Here is a 19,308-nt window from a genome sequence, read left to right on the forward strand (position 1 = left end):
GTGTAAACAGCGGCTATCAGCAGGTATTTTAATTAGCATGCTCTCAGAGGCATGTGTAGCCTACTAATAGGGTACTTGCTAATTCAATTAAGGAATTCATAATAACAGGGAATCTGCTCTGTGGTAATTATGCATGACTGCCTGCGCATGTCGATAATCTGTGCTTATGTTAAAGGATGGCCATTCGCTGCCTCAACATAACGGACAGTGCTGCAGCCTGTAGTAGTCTAGTCGGAACACTGCTAGAGACGTGTCCTCCCTGTCCCCTCTGCATGTCCGTAGATGCCACAAGAGGCCATCATCGGGCCCATGCAATTTGTGCAGTGTTTTTTATGACACAAAATACAGAAAAAAACTATATTTTATTTGGAATTCCTCTCATTAGTATCATCTGTTTATAAAAACATGTTTGATACAAAACATTTAGTGGCAACAGGCAAGGTATGGACAAACACATACAGGAGAAGACCAATGGGTGGTCTTCTCCTGTATGTGATATTAGCAATAGAGAAACTTGGCTGAGGTATCTGTAAGACCACCCATTGGTCTTTAATTCCTGTCAGTCCATCTGTCTATCCATGTATGTGTAGGATGTTGTGTTTAAGAGTGACACAGAAAGATAATGAGAAAAATAAAGTTAATTCCATCGTTTTATCCTATAGTTCAGGGGTTTCCAAACGTTTTTACTCAGTATTGGGGAACATCCCCCACGCACGTGTGAGCAAGCCACGTCTATTTCTATGGGCACAAGCACTGTTCATGAAATTTTGCAGGTTTAAAGCTTATTCCCCGCAATTCTATACATTTTGTTATGGGGTGCAGAGAAAATGTTGCCATTTTAAAGCTAATTTCCTGCAATTCTACACATTTTGCCATGTCTTATGTGTGTTCATGTGATATTTGAGTGACTCAAATCAATGGGTTAAAAACCTAGCTAAAAAACGTTTGCTGACATGGGCTAGTTGATCTGGACATTTCTAACAAGGTATACAGTAAATATCTCTCAAAGGTCTGCAATAATTGACAAGAGGAAAACTGCTGATGCACTAACCAATTTGGAAATTGCAGAGTAAGTTTGGAGTAAGCTGAAAGCCGGACTGAGTTCCCCCTGCCGACCCTTCGCGCCCCCACAGTTTGGGAACCACTGCTATAGTTGATGTTCATGAATAGCACGTACATGAATGACACATTGTTAAAACACAAGCAAAGGGAGGTGAAAATCAAAATGACAGAAATTCTTCTCCTTTTCCTTCCTCGTGGCCAAACAAGCTGCCGTGGCAACAGGAGGAGGATTCAGGGAAGGGGAGACGACCAAGCTCTGTCCCTCTCTCTAGTTTTCCGGCCTGCTCTCCCTAGTCGCTGGGCCCTTGATGAGACGCTTGTTGCCTCTCTTCCCTGCTGGGCCACGAGGCTTGGCGAAGGCCTGCTTGAAGGCATGCTGCTTAGGATGGACCTCATCATACAGGAACTCCTCTGTCAACTCATCCCCACTGTCAATCTCCATCTGTAAACAGACACAATAACACTGAGTAAATGCACACTTCCACTCAAGACACAGACCATTATTGTAAAAACACAAAGACCATATTGTATTTAGAATATGTGCATTTCAGCTGATTACCTTCTTGGAAACCTCCAGATGGTAATCTTTCTCCACCTCATCCAGCAGTCGACTCTTACAACTGGAGTACAGCATCCGCTCCTTAATGCTACAGCTGTACCCGGGCATGGAGTAGATGAACACTGAGAGGAAGAGAAAGAAGGCAAAGAAAAGATGGGTCGTTCCACTTCAAAAAGCACAAGAAAGAGGATTTTGACACCCACCATCTCAGATTGTTCTGAAATTGTTTCTGTTGTTGGAAACAGATAAGACTAGCATTCCTGCAACATTATTTTGTTGAAATATAATTTGACCTCTGAGAAATTAATCTAATTGATTGCACCTAAACTGGCCATTTAAATTTATAGGATTCATATAACATTCAAATATAGTACCTAACATCTGATTTGGACCAACCTTTTTTCTAACAATGAGTAAGACATGAGGATTCCAAAGAAATTGTCAAAAGCCACCCACAGATCCCCCACATCCCACGCCAATCCCACCCCAACAACTAGTATATAGTATCAGTTCTCTATGTCTGACAAGTAGTATGGAGCTGCGTCTCGGAGTATTGTTCCTTCATCCTATGTAATGTATTCTCAGTGAATTTGGTGATGTTTTTTTCCCCTGTTCAGAGAAATTAGTCATTGAAGTTGTTAGGTTTATGTCCCATCCTACATCCTGATATACCAGGTTCTGACCACTAGATGGTGCTGTTCCTGCTATTAGGTGAAGTTGTTAATGTTAAAGGGATAGTTCACCCAAATTACAAAATTACATGTTGGTTTCCTTACCCTGTAAGCAGTCTATGGACAAGGTATGTCAGCAACCCATGCTTTGGTTTTGTTGGCCACTGTTTCAAACATGGGTTCAAAGCAGTTCAGGGAACAGAACAGAAAACCGGAAATTACAAAAGTATAGAAAGTGATCTATACTGTTCTGGAACATAACCTTTATTTAAAAAGCATGGGAGCAGGTTAATAACATTATTTTATGTTCAGGGCCAAACATTTTGAGATGGTCATACTATGGATCATTTAGCTATTTGATTTAGAATTTTAGGACCCCTTTAGGTATAAAACAAAGTACATAAATGTTTTTTTGGATAAAATATTGAATTTGGCCTTTACTACTATAGCCCAGAAAAACGCATTGAATAACACATTCATACATGGCAAAAAAGACAGTCCAAAAATAAATAATAAGAAACAAGGTTTTGAAGTGTTTGCCCTATATCTAGGAGAAATAAGAAAGCTTATTATTATTTTTTTTTACACATATTTAACCCTTTTTTTTGGTAGCTACCTTCATACTTCCATTCATTTTTTTTAACCAGTACCGGTTACCTTCAGACGAGTCCCGTGACACTTGAGGGGGTTGTAGAGCAAAACGCTGACCACCATCGTGTTCATGAGAGTCTCCCCTTTCCACAGAGTGGTCATAGTTTGTAGGTCTAACCGTTCGGATGCTACAGATGTTTGTGAGAAGACCGATTTTTGGGATGATTAATGATCTGACAAACACCCCTCTAGCTCTGCCACCTTTCACCGTAGATGCGGAAGTGCGACAAAAAAAACAGATATCTCTAGCTTAAACGGACAGATTTTGATGGGGATTTTCTTTTTATGTTACTGAGATTGACGCACCGGTGTGACAATCGACTCTAGGGTTTTAAGCATACAATAGTTATCACGTTTCACATTGGATTTATTAACTACAAAAAGGTAACGTGTTTTTATTTTAATTCTGGTGCCGCTCTGCACACACTAGTTTGTTTTGGTCCAACGTTAAACCAACTCTCTGAAGATCAAAGTTCCTTCATAAAAGCCATTTTGGGTTGAATGGTTACACCTTCAGATGTTATAAATGGAATGAAATGCCTTTGTTCTCTCATCCTGTATCCAGTACATGGAGGAAGGTTGGTTGTATGATCAACTCTCATTTCCTAGGCTTCTAGAGCGAGACAGGAATGATCAGGGCAGAAAATCAATAACTGAAACTGACCAACAGATTCCAAGTAGTCCCCTTCATGAGAGTGTTTATAGAGGAAGAAGTGATATCTGGGCGTATCCGTGGGAACCCTGCAAGGCAGCTCACAGGTCTCTGTCGGGTCGGAATGGACCAGCTCTATCGTCTCTCTCTCTGTGTCCAACTTCTGCAACACACAAATATTACACAGTTACTACTGAGATGACTGTGTATGGCTGAGTCAGTGTGCTTTGGGTCAGAATACTTTGGTCAGTCATGGCTATTATCTCTGAGAATGTGGCCGCTAGAGATATCAATCATTTTTATTTGGTTGGCTAATGGCATTTCTATATGGCTCACCAGCTGTATGTAGTTGATGTGTTTCTGTGCAAGTTGTTGTAGAGCCTGTTTGGCTTCCTCCTGCAGTGGGAAAGCAATGCCCTGCAGCGTTTGGTGCTTACTCTCCACACTGGTCTCTGTTTTCACCTGCAGGGGGAAGCATACACCCAGCCAACAAACATGTGTTAGTGAGTTATGTTCTCATTATCACAAACAACTCTCTTTCTGCCCATTATGCCTTAATACTGTGAATCCCCAATCTAAATGCTTTTACTGTGCGTCTCCGTTGAATTGTTGATAACGAATTTCTGAATCTAGACTAGGGCCTTTTATCTCTCTTCCGGATGTGCAAAAAATACTTCTGAAAATGACCTGAACTTTCTGTAACTTCAGTGAGAAAGTGAAAGTACTGTACAGGTCTCTCTCTCTCTGATTGCTCTGGCAGCGTTTCATCTGGCTAAGGCCGTACTCATTAGCCAACATGCATGTATGTGAAGAGTCAGTTTGTATTTATGGCAGAGGGGAGATATCAAATGATGTGAGTAAGTTCTCTCTGCAAGAGAGAGCGAGAGAGAGAGAGACAGTGCCAGTGACTGCCCTTCAAAGAGGAGGCTAGAGTTATTAATTCCCCTCAAATAATGTTAACCTTGAATTTGGTTTACAATCATTTTAAAAATTGTTAAAGTTGATACATTAGATTTTTTGAGGTGGTGGTATTTAGTATACTTGGATTAGCTATTGTCAAACCAGTTTTCTGTATCCTAGTTGTCAATCATGCAGGGTGACTGTAAAAAGCATGGCCATTATTTAAGGGGAAAGTGTGAGCCTCTTTATCTTAATTAATGGGGGAATTCACCATTCTGTTCTCAGTTTGTGAAAACACACATGGTCACACAGGCACAAGCATGCATTTCATAATAACTCACCTGCTTAACCCTTCCCTAGAAAAGTGACGACAACAAATCGTTAGAAACTGAAACTGAGACATTGGGTGAATACTGTACACATACACAGTGACTGCAATAAGCTGTGGAGTTGACGACATCACTGTAGGCGATGCTTGTCCCCTCACCTCGTTGATTTTGATTCTCCGCAGCTCCTGTTCAGCAGCTGTGAGTGGGGCAGGGCCGGAGCTGGAGGACACGTGACGCTGGTAGCCCTCGAGACAGATGTCCTCCTAGTGAGAGCAAGCAACAGGTCAGCCATTTAGGGAAGGCGGAGAGCCAACAGGTCTAGACTCATCATTAGTCAGGTGAGAGAGAATAACCAGAGTACGTCAAAGGGGTTTTGAATGGCTTCTATGTACCTCCACTGTGCCAAACATCTCGTCCTTCACATGACCACCACCAAACTCTTTCTTCACTGTAGCACGGGTGGCAGCGTACAGCATCTTCTGTCTCACCTGCAGTGGACATCAATGGGTGAATGAGACATGGATCAGTGAAATGTGTTTGCTGTGAACATGAGAGTATGTGTTGCACAGTTACAACTTGCACATACTGGAGATTGGTCAGGAGACCAGGAGATGAAGATCCACTCGTATCCCTGTGCATTCTGGGAGTCGAGGCGGTACAGGATGTAGCAAGGCTCCTGGTCGTCCAGCAGAGGAAGTAGGAAGTGGTCATAGTCCTGGTCCCAGCTCTGTGTCGGCTCTCTGAATGCCCCCAGCACCAGCTGCTCTGAAAAACAAGAGCACAACTCATCACACACCTTGACCCATGCTTCAAACTTTATTATTCAGCTACACACACGTACATATGCACGCAAGCACGCACAAACACAAGCCACTGTAGTCCAACCAATGTTCTTATTTTTGCTGTGACATCATCCTTCATCTCTTTCATTTCATGCACTCTTCTGAGCCTCATCTTTCACCCCCTCTCGTGCTTTGTGTCAACACTTTGCTTAAATTAGCCTCAACTCCTCAATTAACTATTCATCAGGTCTCGGGACCTACTGTATTAATCTCACTGGTGTATGGAGACAAGTCATTGGGTTGAAACTGTTACTGATTGACAGTAGCCTGGCAGTCCTGTCATTGATGGCACTCTTAGCTAATCCTCTCTCAATAATGTTTATAACATCTGAAAAGAGTCATGAAATGATCCAGGGTCACTTAGTTTCGCATGCACAACGATAGAGGAGCTGCTGTGTTTACAATGTGATGCATTAGTGGTATTTACTAGAAATCAATCACTAATTGCCAGGACTATCAAATGAGGTCACAGACAAGATGCACACACACTCGCAAAGAATTACGTAACAACATCCAACCACAAACAGATGATCAAAACATGAAGGCAAGTGCACACATGCCCATTCTTAAACCTGCATGCACACATAGACCAAAAGTCCGATGTCCTTGGGGGGAGCAGGGGGATTTCTTCACCATCTATCACTGCAGTTGCTATTCTGAGCTCCAACACATTCCAACTATCAGCACAGACACATACTTTCCATCAGCCAGTCACACACAAACACACACACACACACACACACACACACATGCACGTTTTGTTCTTCTATCCTCGTGGGGACCTAAAATGTATCTCCATTCAAAATCCTATTTTCCCTAACCCCTAACCCTTACCCATAACAAAAACCCTAAACCTAACCCTAACCCTAACCCTAGCCACTAACCCCTTACCCTTTTCCTAAACCTAATTGTAACCCTAATTGTAACCCTAACCCTTAACTAACCCCTAAACTTAAAATAGCCTTTGTCCTCATGGGAACTAAAGTGGAACTGACAACTTTGCAGATATGAAACAAACAGACAGTAAAACATATCGAATTCCCAGTTTATGCTACAAAACCAACTTAATAAAAGGTTTTAAAAATAGGTTCTATTTGACTCAACGTTCCATGACATACACTAAGGCATTGTTGGCAGAATAGATGGATGCAGTTCAATGCATGATTAATATAATTCACCAATACATTTCTTGGTAGTCCCAAAAACATTGCTATCTGGTTGGAAATCACAGATGGCCTGGTACATTGTTTGCTGCCTCCATTCGTGATGCAATGTTTCAGTTTCAATGACTCAATATTCTGGACAAAAACAGACGAATGTAACTAAGGCTGGGAATGTCAATACAATCAAACTGGCAAGGCCAATGATCACAAGTCAGTCATAACTAGCTAATAGGCTAGCGTATCTATTTATGTAGCAAGCTAAAAACACAGAGCCTAACGTTAGCTAGATAGTTTTTCAATGGCTATACACAGCTAGAGATGCAGGTGTCATTTAGATAGCTAGCAAGAACTTGAGCGACTGTTATCCAGTTAGCATATCTCTTGCGTTCACAAATTCACTCTGGCTATCTACTCCGATTTCAGAGCACTCTTGTTTGAGTGTGCCAGAGCGCAGAAATACTGATTAATTTACGAATGCGCAACACCCACTGAATATGACCAGTGTCAGTAAACATAGGCAAAAAAAGTTATATTTAGTCAAGAACGCTCCAGATAACATGTAAACAGCCTAACCAGCTCTGCTACGGTCAGTAAAATGGTCAGAGTGAGGTGTTCTCTCATTTGTGTCTGGAAGTAGTTAGCTAGCAAGCTAGCCAACTTTAGCCAGTTAGCTTGGGTGCTTGGTTGGGACAAGCATGCATTGGCAGGCAAGCTGCAGAAAGACTAGGAGGCTAGTTCCCCATCGTTTATCAGTGCAATTTTGACAGCCAACTAGCTGAAAAAGTTTGAGAGGGTTAATCAATGTTCCTTCGTTAGATTTGAGCTCATCTTGCTGATGATCTTGTTCTTGTTGTTGTTGATGTGCATAACTGAGGGAGAGAGGGCCTACCTTTTCATGGTTGTTTGATAAATAGGACTGTAAAGTTCCCAAATGTAAGAGGACTCCCGTGGTGTCTATATATTTGCAGAAATCCATTCAGGTGTATTTTGTGGCTTTTGGCAAATGCGTTCTAATGATCTAATGTCATGCTGTTGCAACTGCCTGTAAACACACAGTCCAGTTCAAAGTAAAGGATGGCAGGCCCATGTGGCAAAAGCCTACTTTAGCTCTGATTGGCTATAGTGCACAGGTCTGTGTAGACTCCAGTCCTGGACTGCAGTGTCCATTAATTGTCCAACCACATGGCTGCTTTCCCACTCTATATTGCTATAGAATTTTCACAAATACCTTAGTATACATCATTCCCAAACATTCTAAGAATGCATGAAAACGTGAAAATGACCGTATCTTAAAAAAAAAAAAAAAAAGAATGAAAAAATAAAGAATTAAGTGTCATATTCTTCCTGGGGGTGTATATGAACAGATTTTTATAAGATTTCATGTTGCTAAAATAATGCTAGTTCCACTTTAAATGCAACAATGTTTCACAGACATAAGTTATTTTCAAAGAGATGGCTAACAACAGCAAGTGCGCTGCAAAAAAAAAAAAAACTGTTCCACTCACCAGATGATGATCATTTGAAACTTAATTTCTTGTTGAAAGTTATTCTTGAAAAGGGAGAAGCTAACAAATTAGCAAAACCAACATCCTCTTTGATAACACCTGCTGCAGCTGCTGAAAACTAGCCGACGACAAATGCTAGCTAGCTAGACGTGGGAAAACTACTGCTCGCTATTGTGCGGTGACCTTGTCGGCCTTCAAGAAGGCAGACATGTCCATTCGTTTTGGTAAAAACGGTCCCACCCATTAAGTCAACATGCGATTGGTTGATTCCACTGTCACTCCAAAATGTTGCCCTAATACAGTTGAATGGCAGATGCCTTTATTAGCTTCTGATGGCCTAGCCAATGGCTGACTTAGCTAGCTAGATTTATCTCCCCAGAGACCAGCAAAGACAAATCCTGATTTGATATTTTTTTCTCTTCCGTGTTAACCCTTTCCTTTCCAACACAAACTGAAGCGATTAAATTAGAACATCATTGAAAATAATAATATAATTATATTATTATAATATATATATATTTTCAACCTTAGCCCTTCTCTGAAGGTGCAGAAGGCCAATTGTTCCCCACTGTGTTTGGGTTAGTAACATTTTGTGGCTCTATTCTCCCTCAGCATGCATTATTTCACTAATCCTGATTGGATCTTTTTTTCTCTTCAGTGTTAACCCTTTCCTTTCCAACACAAACTGAAGAGATTAAATCAGAACATCATTGAAAATAATATCATTATATTATTATAATTTAAAATAAAGTAAAACCTTAGCCCTTCTCTGAAGGTGCAGAAGGCCCATTGTTCCCCACTGTGTTTGGGTTAGTAACATTTTGTGGATCTATTCTCCCTCAGCATGCATTGTTTCACTATTCTGAATGTCTAAAGAATCCATATGTTGTTCTGAAATATGAACACAGATATACTGGACATTTTTTACTCTTATTATGGTGGTCTTGGTCTTGACTCGGTCTCGATTTGCTCCGGTCTTGGTCTTGAATCGGTCTCGCTTTAGGTGGTCTCGAACACAACACTGCTAAGGATACCAGACTACTGAGAGAATATGTAACCTATGAAACCAACCAATGAGATAACAGAAACACAAATGACACACTTAGCCAGCGCACAGGGAGATGACAACTTGTAAGATAGCCTCTTTCTCTTTCAACATCGGCATGAAAACATGAGTGAACACTGGGATACAACATGGTACAAGCCCATGGATGCCTATCAGCCGATTACCCCAGTGACAGACCCAACAATACCAATAGCCCAGTAACAGACCCACAAATCCCAATAGCCCAGTTACAGCCCCATAAAGCAGCAGACAGACAGTAGACCTCAAACAGGATATAAAAACCAGTCCAGAAAAACTTTTAAGACAGTGTCACTGTGCCCCTCTTGCATACTTGCCCAACTGTTGGTCCATAGGCCCCCTGGAGATAGGCCCAGACATCACGAGTCTAGACACAGCCCTTAAACTACCCAGAGACAACCCAAAAAGAGCCAGACACCATATCCATATCAGTCAGAAAGTCTCAGATGACTATAATATGACAAATGGCCCAGACAGAGCGTCAGTAGGCCCAGACAAGATGTCCCAAACAAGATGTAAACATCCCAGATCATGAAATGTCCTTATAACCTCACAGGCCAACCTGTTGCCTCATGGTCTGTTTCACACATGCACAGTCTGGCACATAGAATGAATGCCTTTCACACAGCTGATGAACAGCTGCACTACCTATGTGGTAATTCTTATTGGAAAACAAATCATGATGTCTCATGAATGTTAGACTTATTGATTGCACCTCAGGTGCTGAGGTGCAATCAACAGTCAGGTTTTGTCATGGGTATCATTACCCATGACACTGGACAATGAGTCCAGTGAGGGCTCCGATGATATTTTCCATACTTTCACTAACCCTTCTGAATGAGAGTTCAATGTCACTTCATATCTCAACTGGATTATATAATCTTTGACAACTTGCCCACCATTACAAAGTTGAAGCTGTCAGTCTCTCTTGCGATCCCTTTCATCAGACTGAATGCATCATCTGACCAAACACGTGGCCTCAGTTACCCAACACATTGTGAAATGTTTGTTTTTGTTAAACTCAATGACATCTCCATCAGCATCATACACACAATCAAGTGACTGAACAGCAGAACAACAAACATACCAGGTGGTGTCAGAGGAAGGCCTAAAAAATTGCCAAAGACTTCAGCCACCCAAGCCATAGACTGTTCATTCTGCAACCGTCCAGCAAAAGGTACCAGAGCATTATCTCTCGGACCAATAGGCTCCGAGACAGCTTCTACCCCAAAGCCATAAGACAGCTATATTGTTAATCAAATGGTTACCCGTTTTTCTGCATTGACCCTACCATTGACCTAATCTATGCACACACACACTACTTGCGCACACACACACACATGCTGCTGCTGTTCTTTATTTTACTCGTATTATTAGCTATCCTGATCCCTAGTCACTTTACCCCTGCCTTCATGTACATATCTACCTCAAATACCTCGTACCCCTGCACAGTGATATGGTACTCCCTGTATATAGCTTAATTCTTGTGTATTTTATTGTGTTACTATTTTTAATTTTTATTATTTTTAACTCTGCATCATTGGGAAGGGCCTGTAAGTAAGCCTTTCACGGTAAAGTCTACACCTGTTGTTTTCGGCGCATGTGACAAATACAATTGAATTAGATTTTTTGATAACTCTCACACACATTTTCACAAATACACACATCCTAATACAAACACACAGTTAGATCAATTTACTCACATAATACAGGAAATTAAGGTGAAATAATTGAAGTTATCAAATTAATATAAATCTTATGTATACTCTGCCTTACCAAGATCCCTCCTGTCCTACCAAGATCCCTCCTTCCCCTGCTTCCTGACCCAACCGCTGTCCCCTGGGTCACTCACCGTCCTGGATCCGCACCTGGATGAGGCGGACAGCTCCACCCCTTGCTCTGGCCAAGAACTCCCTTAGTTCCGGCGTCACAACGAGAACCAGAAACATGGCGGGTCAGCAAGAAGTCTGTCCCACCCTCCGGGTGCTGTAGGGGGGAGGGGTTGAGAGACAGAGACGGTAGAGCCAAGCCAAGTCCCAGAGCAGACGGTGGAGATTCAGCCCAGCCAAAGAGAGACACAATGGGATAACCTTTTTGCAATAAAAGCACTGATAAAGCCTGTGTGACGAAGCACTGGTCTAAGTGTCTGAAATCACTGCGTGAGTGTATGAGCTCTTTGAGTGAGTGGGACAGTATGAGAGGGGGACACAGCTTGAGTAACTAGGGCAGGATCATGTGCGTTCAGAGAGGGAACCTGATCCCCTCTCTCCCAAATTTAGCTGCCACTGACTGTCCAGCCTTGGGTATCTGCCTCCCCACCCCCATCCCACCAGGGTCTGCTTGAGAGACGAACAAGTGACCCGAAAACCTATAATTACACTTACCTGAGCCCCTGACCCAGTGACATTTCTGTTGAACGGTTTTCAACTATGTTTAAATGTGATTTGGTGCACTGTTCAGTGGTGGAGAGAAGTGGTTGGAGGACTGAGGATTCCCATGACAAAGACTGACAGAGATATGTCTTTAGGCGACGTGTATGGCACGTTTATGGCACACTGTCACAAGGGAACATTTGTGTTAATGCACAGTTAACAACAATGAAGAATAACAATGGTCCAAGTATTGAATCTAACGGCACACCCGTTAATTATATTTCCAGGTTATTGAACTTAATGCCCTCCTTTTGTAACACTGATTTCTATTATTACCTAGAAAACCATTTCCAAAGCCTTTGGGCAAACCCAAGTATGTTCAGTTTCTCTAAGAGAATGAGATACCAACTAGACCAAAGGCCTTGGAAAAATCAATGAATATGAACCCTGTGACAGCCGTGGCAGGCCATTCCCTGGTGCGTGGTTGTCTAATACCGAAAGGAATTCAGATCATAAAAGAATCCCATGCTTCTTGCAAAATGAGTATTAACGGCATTCCATCCCAGTTTATTTGCTACTGTATGTCCAGGGGCCAGTTTTTTGTCATGTTTAATCCAGATCAAAATGATAATGTGTTGAGTGAAGTCCTGTTCATCAATTGGAAACTTTATGACTGTCTTTCTTCTGGACATTTTGTTTGTGCCATTTGGATTGAACTGGAGGCCAATAGGCCTCCTGTAGACAGGCCCAGACATCAGAGTCTAGACACAGCCCTCAAACTACCCAGAGACAACCCAAAAAGAGCCAGACACCACATCCATATCAGTCAGATAGTCTCAGATGACTACAATATGACAAATGGCCCAGACAGCGCATCAGTAGGCCCAAACAAGATGTCCCAAACAAGATGTAAACATACCAGATGTACATCGTGGTCCTCTGTAGCTCAGCTGGTAGAGCACGGCGCTTGTAACGCCAGGGTAGTGGGTTCGATCCCCGCGACCACCCATACGTAAAAATGTATGCACAGATGACTGTAAGTCGCTTTGGATAAAAGCGTCTGCTAAATGGCATATTATTATTATCATCATGAAATGTCCTTAGAACCTCACAGGCCATGGTCTGTTTCACACATATATTCTGGCACACAGCTGCACTGTTCATGTGGGAATTATTTTGAGAAAACAAATCATGATGTCTAATGAATTTTAAGACTTGCACTATTTGACACCTCAGCTCATGGATGGACCTATGAACGTCACGGTGTGTTCCGGCCATTTGAGTGTTAGTCTCTCCTGAGACACCTGTATGAACTCCCCACAGTGGTTTTATGCATGTAACTGGTTACTGTTTTTTTTAATACCTTTTATAGAAGACATCAAAGTGTGTGTTATACTGAAAAGCTACACTGGATGGATGATCGGAAAATAAGGAGACCCCTTGCGTTTAATCATATTATGTTACATTTAACTGTGAAAGTGAAACTGTTAAGTGAGTTTCTGATACAGGTGCTGTCAGACTCATGAGGTGCAATCAACAGTCAGGTTTTGTCATGAGACAGTTTGGATTGAACTATACACTGAGTGTACAAAAAAACATTAGGAACACCTTCCTAATATTGAGTTGCACCCCCTTTTGCCCTTAGAACAGCCTCAATTCATTGGGGCATGGACTCTACAAGGTGTCGAAAGCGTTCCACAGGGATGCTGGCCCATGTTGGCTCCAATGCTTCCCACAGTTGTGTCAAGTTGGCTAGATGTCCTTTGGGTGGTGGACCATTCTTGATACACTTGGGAAACTGTTAAGCATGAAAAAACCCAGCAGCGTTGCAGTTCTTGACACTCAAACCGGTGCGCCTGGCACCTACTACCATAACTCGTACAAAGGCACTTAAATAATAAATATTTTCTTGCCCATTCACCCTCTGAATGGCACACATACAAAATCCATGTCTCAATTGTCTCAAGGCATAAAAATACTTCTTTAACCTATCTCCTCCCCTTCATCTACACCGATTGGCGTGGATTTAACAAGTGACATCAATAAGGGATCACCTGGTCAGTCTATGTCATGGAAAGAGCAGGTTTTCCTAATATTACGTACATTGTGTACATCCTCTTCTACTCTAGCAAATTCACGCACGCACGTCTCTTGAATAGGCCAGGAAGGATTTTGTTTTTGAATGACCATTTCTTTTGTGTTGACTTATCAAACAGAAGTCAAAACCAAACCAAACTATATAAGAACATTGTTGTAATAGAACCCACTGTATGAAACATTTTGGTAACAGTATATTTTTATTAGGAACATTGAGATAATGTATTTCATGGCCAATTTTTTAAAATCTGAATTGAAGTAATTAGTTATTTCAATAATGAGGAATATACATTATCATCTTTTTGTGTAAAGAACTTGGTTGCAGTGCACTATTGTGTTCTCACCACAAGTGGTTGCGAAAATCTAACTGGGGGCACAGTAATAAAAACAATACTAGAACATTTTCATTTTAATTCAATGTTCTCAAAAACTGGCCCACGGTTAGAATCCATTTCAAGAACACTACGTTCCAATTCCCTTAAATGACTCATAATACCATTACTCGTAGATGCAATTATACAATTAAGCATCCCAACCACCTTTTTGTGTTAATTGTACATTTTAATTTCCCACTTTACAAGAACTCTTTCTAGTTTGTTGCAGCAAACCGCTATTGCCAATTTCCACATCTGTGACATCAAACCGCAGCTTTCAGAACATCGCCAATTGACATTGTTCAAAGGTAGACATGCTCCTTTCCATGAAGACAGTGATAATGCAGTCTGTCTAATGTAAATCTTGTGGTTTTATCACCACTAGAAAGGTTGAATTTCTCTGTGGGCACATGCATACTTCTTGTATCTCATCTCTGGCCTAGTGGCCTTCAGGGGCTTTCAGTAGACTTGTATGACTTCGTAGGTTAATCATTCCCATGTCCCTGCTTGCTTTGTCATACTTCTTCCATAACTTCAGTAATGTGCATCGCCCTTTGAGTGGTTGTGTGACCCTTAGATTGTTTACCCCAAGGGCAGATAGAAATGTGTGTGCCAGAGGTAAAGCACAGATAATCCTTCACCAGCTGGGCACACCCTCCTGCAGATATTAACCCGTCAGTTGAGACTACAGACATATACACTTCACTGCAGGTAGCCAAGTGGTTAAGAGCATTGGGCCAATAACCGAAAGGTTGCTGGTTCAAATCCCCATGCCGGAAAGGTAGAAAAATCTGCCATTCTGCCCTTGAGCAAGGCAGTTAACCCCCAATAACTGTTCCCCATGCGCCGATGTCATGGACTTCAATTAAGGCAGCCCCCCTGCACATTTAGTGCAATTGACTAGGTATCCCCTTTCACTTCCCATTAGAAATGTACTGTGCTAGTACATTATATCACCAGCTGTGCTAATGATGTGTTGTTCACTGACAGTGTAGAAGTAATCTTGGTTAACCCAGATCTAAAGTCTCACGTAATTGGTCAGCTGATTGATTAAGTTCTGGGTCCATACACGTTAAAAGAAGGGATTAATGAAATGCTATAACGAGGAGCGGAACTGGAAGGAGGTGCTCCACCCCCTCTCTTTGCAAGTAACGGGCCGAATGTCCCATCTCCTTCTGAAATTCGAAAGATTATAACGCCTGCGAAAACATGATTTGTCCAAATAACCAGTGACGAAAAACCCAAACATAAAACATTTATACAAAACTACTGCTGCTCATATCCTACGCATCCCATTCAGTCCCGACAGATTCTCTCAGTTTACATGCATAGTCTTTCCACATGAGATTAAGGTAGAACCTCTGTTTAGGAACATGAATGGACACACATTTCACCATTCATTCACTCACAGAAGTCAGACACTTGTTAGAAAAAGAAAACATATTTAATGTTACAAGTATAAAAAGAACAGAAAATCAGACCATTTATATACCTGAAGTCCTACATATTTACAATCAACATGATTTGTCACACACATCATAGAAAATCCTCCTAGAACTGGGTGTGCCGACACCTGCTGGTTTTAAATGGGATCTCACTTCGCCTGTGCCATCCATCAGTTACCCACTCAGAGCTTTTCTCTCTCAATCAATCGTCAATGGTGGGCAGCCAGAATGCCTGTAGAGGACAAAACAGACTTACTGAGCATTCGTGTACTGTATGTGAGATTGGTGTGCATGTGTGTGTTCAACCCAAGTAATCTTACCATGTTTGAACAAGCACTTGCAAAAGTCATGAATTTGGGGTTGAACTGAAGGCAGGTGACAGGGCCCGTGTGCTTCCCATCCAGAACCGCCACCTTCATCCCACTCTCTGCATTCCACACATGGACCTTCCCATCCTCAGAGCCTGAGAGACAACCACCCGTCAGACCATGGAAAAACGAGAGGGAGCTGAACTAGACTGTTTTTTTGGAAATGTTTCTAGGTTAGGTTTAATTTGCATATTCAAGTAATTACTACCAAACAATTATGTGGTAGAAAGGGAAGACAATTGGAACTGTACAGTCTTCCTTTACAAAACGTAGAGCCTGTTACCTCACCTACCCAGTCTGTGTGGACTTACCGATCATAATGAACTGAGAATCAGGAGTGAAGGAGGCCTCCAGCGTCACAGCTTTGCTGTTGTTGTAGCCCTGCAGGACAGAGGAGAGCGTCTATAAATATAGGTCTATCATCTCTCTTGTACTGCATGACAATATCCATTTACTAATAAACATTTACTTCTCGTACAACTTGCGGTTGGTCTGAAATCTATATCAAGAGTATCCAACAGTGTCTGTCATGGTTTTAAGTGTCTATAAATGCGTATGATCTCGCACCCCAAAGGAATGCATCACAGCGCCCTTGAAGGCGTCGAGGAGGCGGAGAGCACCCCCATTGGTTGAGACAAGGATGAGCTTCCCATCGTTGCTGAACTTCAGTCCTGTCCACTCACACGTACGGTCGTACTGTAGCTTGAAGGTAGCAAAAGGACCCTATTGAGAAGGCAACAAAAAAAGTTACTCTCTGTAGACAACCACCTACCCCCATCCAAAGCTCTAAATACAAATGACCAACACAAATACACAGAACTACAAAACAGAGAATACACCACCATCTGTACCACATCATACATCCTTTCCTAAAAACGCCAAATAGTCATAGTCCTGAAATGACTTACCTTGTCAAAGGACCGCAGGTCGTACAGTTTGACCATCTCCGAGTTCACGCCAGCAGCAAAGATCAGACCCTCAGGATCAAATGAGCAAACTGGCTTCCCCTGTAGATGCATCAGGCCCTGGTAGTGTGATGGAGAGAAAGAGACTGAGAGGAAAGGCACATTTTATCCAGCGCAATTAGAGTCTATCTAGAGTAAATTGATCTGCAATGTCAAGGAGAATTAGAGAAGAGAACCAACCTGGCAGTTCGGAGACCGCAGATCCCATAGCCGGATTGTCTTGTCCAAAGATCCTGAGATAAACGTGTCGTCCACAGGGGACATGGAGAGAGACGTCACTCTGAAACAACATTCAACTTAAAGGTATAGAAACATCTACCATGATGATAGAAACATCTGATATTTATTTATAAAAAATTAAATGATACAAACAATAGTTAAGTAATAGTACAGTAATGTAGCCTAAACTATCCCATTGGGTCTCTCTGCTTCAGTCCTCACCTTTTGTTGTGTCCAGGAAAGTACCGGATGTACTTGTTGTCATGGAGGGAGAGGTACCGAATAGTGTCTACAATGATCATAAAGGCATGGGGTTATGGGCAGAAGACAAGACAGCATGGCATTTCAATTCATCACCACACCACTAAAGAGCAAGTAGAGCTACCGATCCAGGAGGCGATGGACACTGGGCAGGTCGGGTTGGATGAGTGGGCTCCACCCTAGGCAAGGCAGTGGCTTGTACAGTTAGCTCCTGTATTGGGCAGAATCACAGACCCTCAAACTGTACAAACAACTACCTCAGACCAGAGTGAGCATGGTCGACCGCCTCAGGCTGAGGTCAACACGGTCAGGCTGTCGGGAAATCCATGAGAACAATCTTCTGCATGAATACAATAAGTAACTCCTAAAAGATGCAAGGCAAGAATTACATGGACAACTGCTTATTTAAAGAGCCTGATTACAAATCTCCTCTTCGCACTAACATACCATCAATTTTGTTGGAGCTGTAGACCACAGTGTTGGCTGCATGTGTGTACCTGATCAGATCCACTCCATACTTCTTACTGTAGAGGGTCCGCTTAGGTCTGGACCAGCACAAGATGGAGAGAAAGAAAATAACCACAGATTGCTGGCACAGAAACTTCTAGCCAAGCCAATGTACATATTCAAATACCCATAACATAAAGGGATGAAAAAGGGAAGGGAACGGGGATACCTAGTCAGTTGCACAATTGAACGCATTCAACCGAAATGTGTCTTCCGCATTTAACCTACCCCCTCTAAATCTTACATAATCATGATAAACGGGGTTACAACTGCTACAAATATCTAGACTAACACATACATGCTTTTTAGTTTTGGTTTACGTCGACTACGAACAAAATAATACACCTAACACGCTTGAGTGAAAATTAGATTAAATACAAGTGACAGTTTTGTTACCGATCTACCAAGCCAGACATCCTCTCAAACTCTGCTAGTGTCTGAACTCGAGCCCGAGGATTGTGCATTACGCAGCAGGCCTCACTATACCTAGCGGAACAGATGCTAACTACAGCACAGGGGTCGGCCTACCGTAATAACATGCAGTGCGGCACAAACAGTCGATTTAAATAAATTTAATGTATGTCTTACTTTCCCTCCTGACAGTCGTATAAAACTAGTGAGTCATCGTCGCTGCTAGAAATGATGGTTTCGCCGTTTGAGCTGAAATCAAAACAGTTGATTTTGTCAGAATTTTCCCGGAAAACCTTTGCAACCCTGAAGCTCCGCAGCACATTGTCCGTCAGCTTCATGATGGCCTCATTGATTGAGGGGGCGCAGACCCTCGTTTTCTACTGAATGTAATATTTGAGAATCTATTTCAGTGCTTTTTAAAATACGATCGTTCCTATTATGTAAATAGAATTTTGCGTTTCAAAAATTGTAAAGAAAGCCCGCCTGGGATACTCGTTATCCGAGTCATGGAAAAGCACCGCCCTCGAAACGTCGGCTACGCGCAAATTCCACAAACACGCGCATCAATAACTCTCGCGATACATATAACAACAACTATCGCGGTAGTCAGTTCATGTTTTGCGCACAACCAATCGCTCATCTGGACAAGAAAACTACACAGAATAAACCAAGAAGACACAATTGTAACTTATTTTTATACAAACAAAAAGCGAGCAGAGAAATCTTTTTAAATTCACATATTGACAATAATTGTAACTAACTTATTTACATTTTTATCATTTAGCAGACGCTTTTATCCAGAGCGACTTACAGTTAGTGAGTGCATACATTTTTCATACTGGCCCCCCGTGGGAATCGAACCCACAACCCT

General features: G+C 42.0%; 2 protein-coding genes across 4 annotated transcripts; both read right to left on the reverse strand.

The window, feature by feature from the left end:
• Positions 1 to 343: 343 nt before the first annotated feature.
• Positions 344 to 11,719, reverse strand: LOC311133362 (twinfilin-2-like). Of its 3 annotated transcripts, none has more exons than XM_084166860.1 (9): positions 11,271 to 11,719; positions 5,411 to 5,589; positions 5,217 to 5,312; positions 4,983 to 5,087; positions 4,837 to 4,851; positions 3,932 to 4,057; positions 3,608 to 3,758; positions 1,622 to 1,743; positions 344 to 1,504 (listed from the first exon to the last, which is right to left on the reverse strand). In XM_084166860.1, exons 1-9 carry the CDS (start codon positions 11,365 to 11,367, stop codon positions 1,331 to 1,333), a joined length of 1,065 nt encoding a protein of 354 aa, XP_084022986.1. In that variant the 5' UTR covers positions 11,368 to 11,719; the 3' UTR covers positions 344 to 1,330. The 3 variants fall into 3 exon arrangements, with proteins under 3 accessions (XP_084022986.1, XP_084022988.1, XP_084022987.1); XM_084166862.1 differs by lacking the exon at positions 11,271 to 11,719 and adding an exon at positions 9,736 to 9,996; XM_084166861.1 differs by lacking the exon at positions 4,837 to 4,851.
• A 3,963-nt stretch (positions 11,720 to 15,682) lies between these two features.
• On the reverse strand, positions 15,683 to 18,987 carry LOC311133136 (WD repeat-containing protein 82). The gene is made up of 9 exons (XM_084166569.1): positions 18,615 to 18,987; positions 17,967 to 18,064; positions 17,481 to 17,547; positions 17,220 to 17,319; positions 16,983 to 17,099; positions 16,642 to 16,797; positions 16,386 to 16,455; positions 16,027 to 16,169; positions 15,683 to 15,938 (listed from the first exon to the last, which is right to left on the reverse strand). Exons 1-9 carry the CDS (start codon positions 18,773 to 18,775, stop codon positions 15,909 to 15,911), a joined length of 942 nt encoding a protein of 313 aa, XP_084022695.1. The 5' UTR covers positions 18,776 to 18,987; the 3' UTR covers positions 15,683 to 15,908.
• Between the last annotated feature and the right edge of the window lie 321 nt (positions 18,988 to 19,308).

The sequence above is a fragment of the Coregonus lavaretus genome (genome assembly GCF_964263955.1).
Source record: "Coregonus lavaretus genome assembly, chromosome: 8".
Taxonomy (NCBI): Eukaryota; Metazoa; Chordata; class Actinopteri; order Salmoniformes; family Salmonidae; genus Coregonus; species Coregonus lavaretus.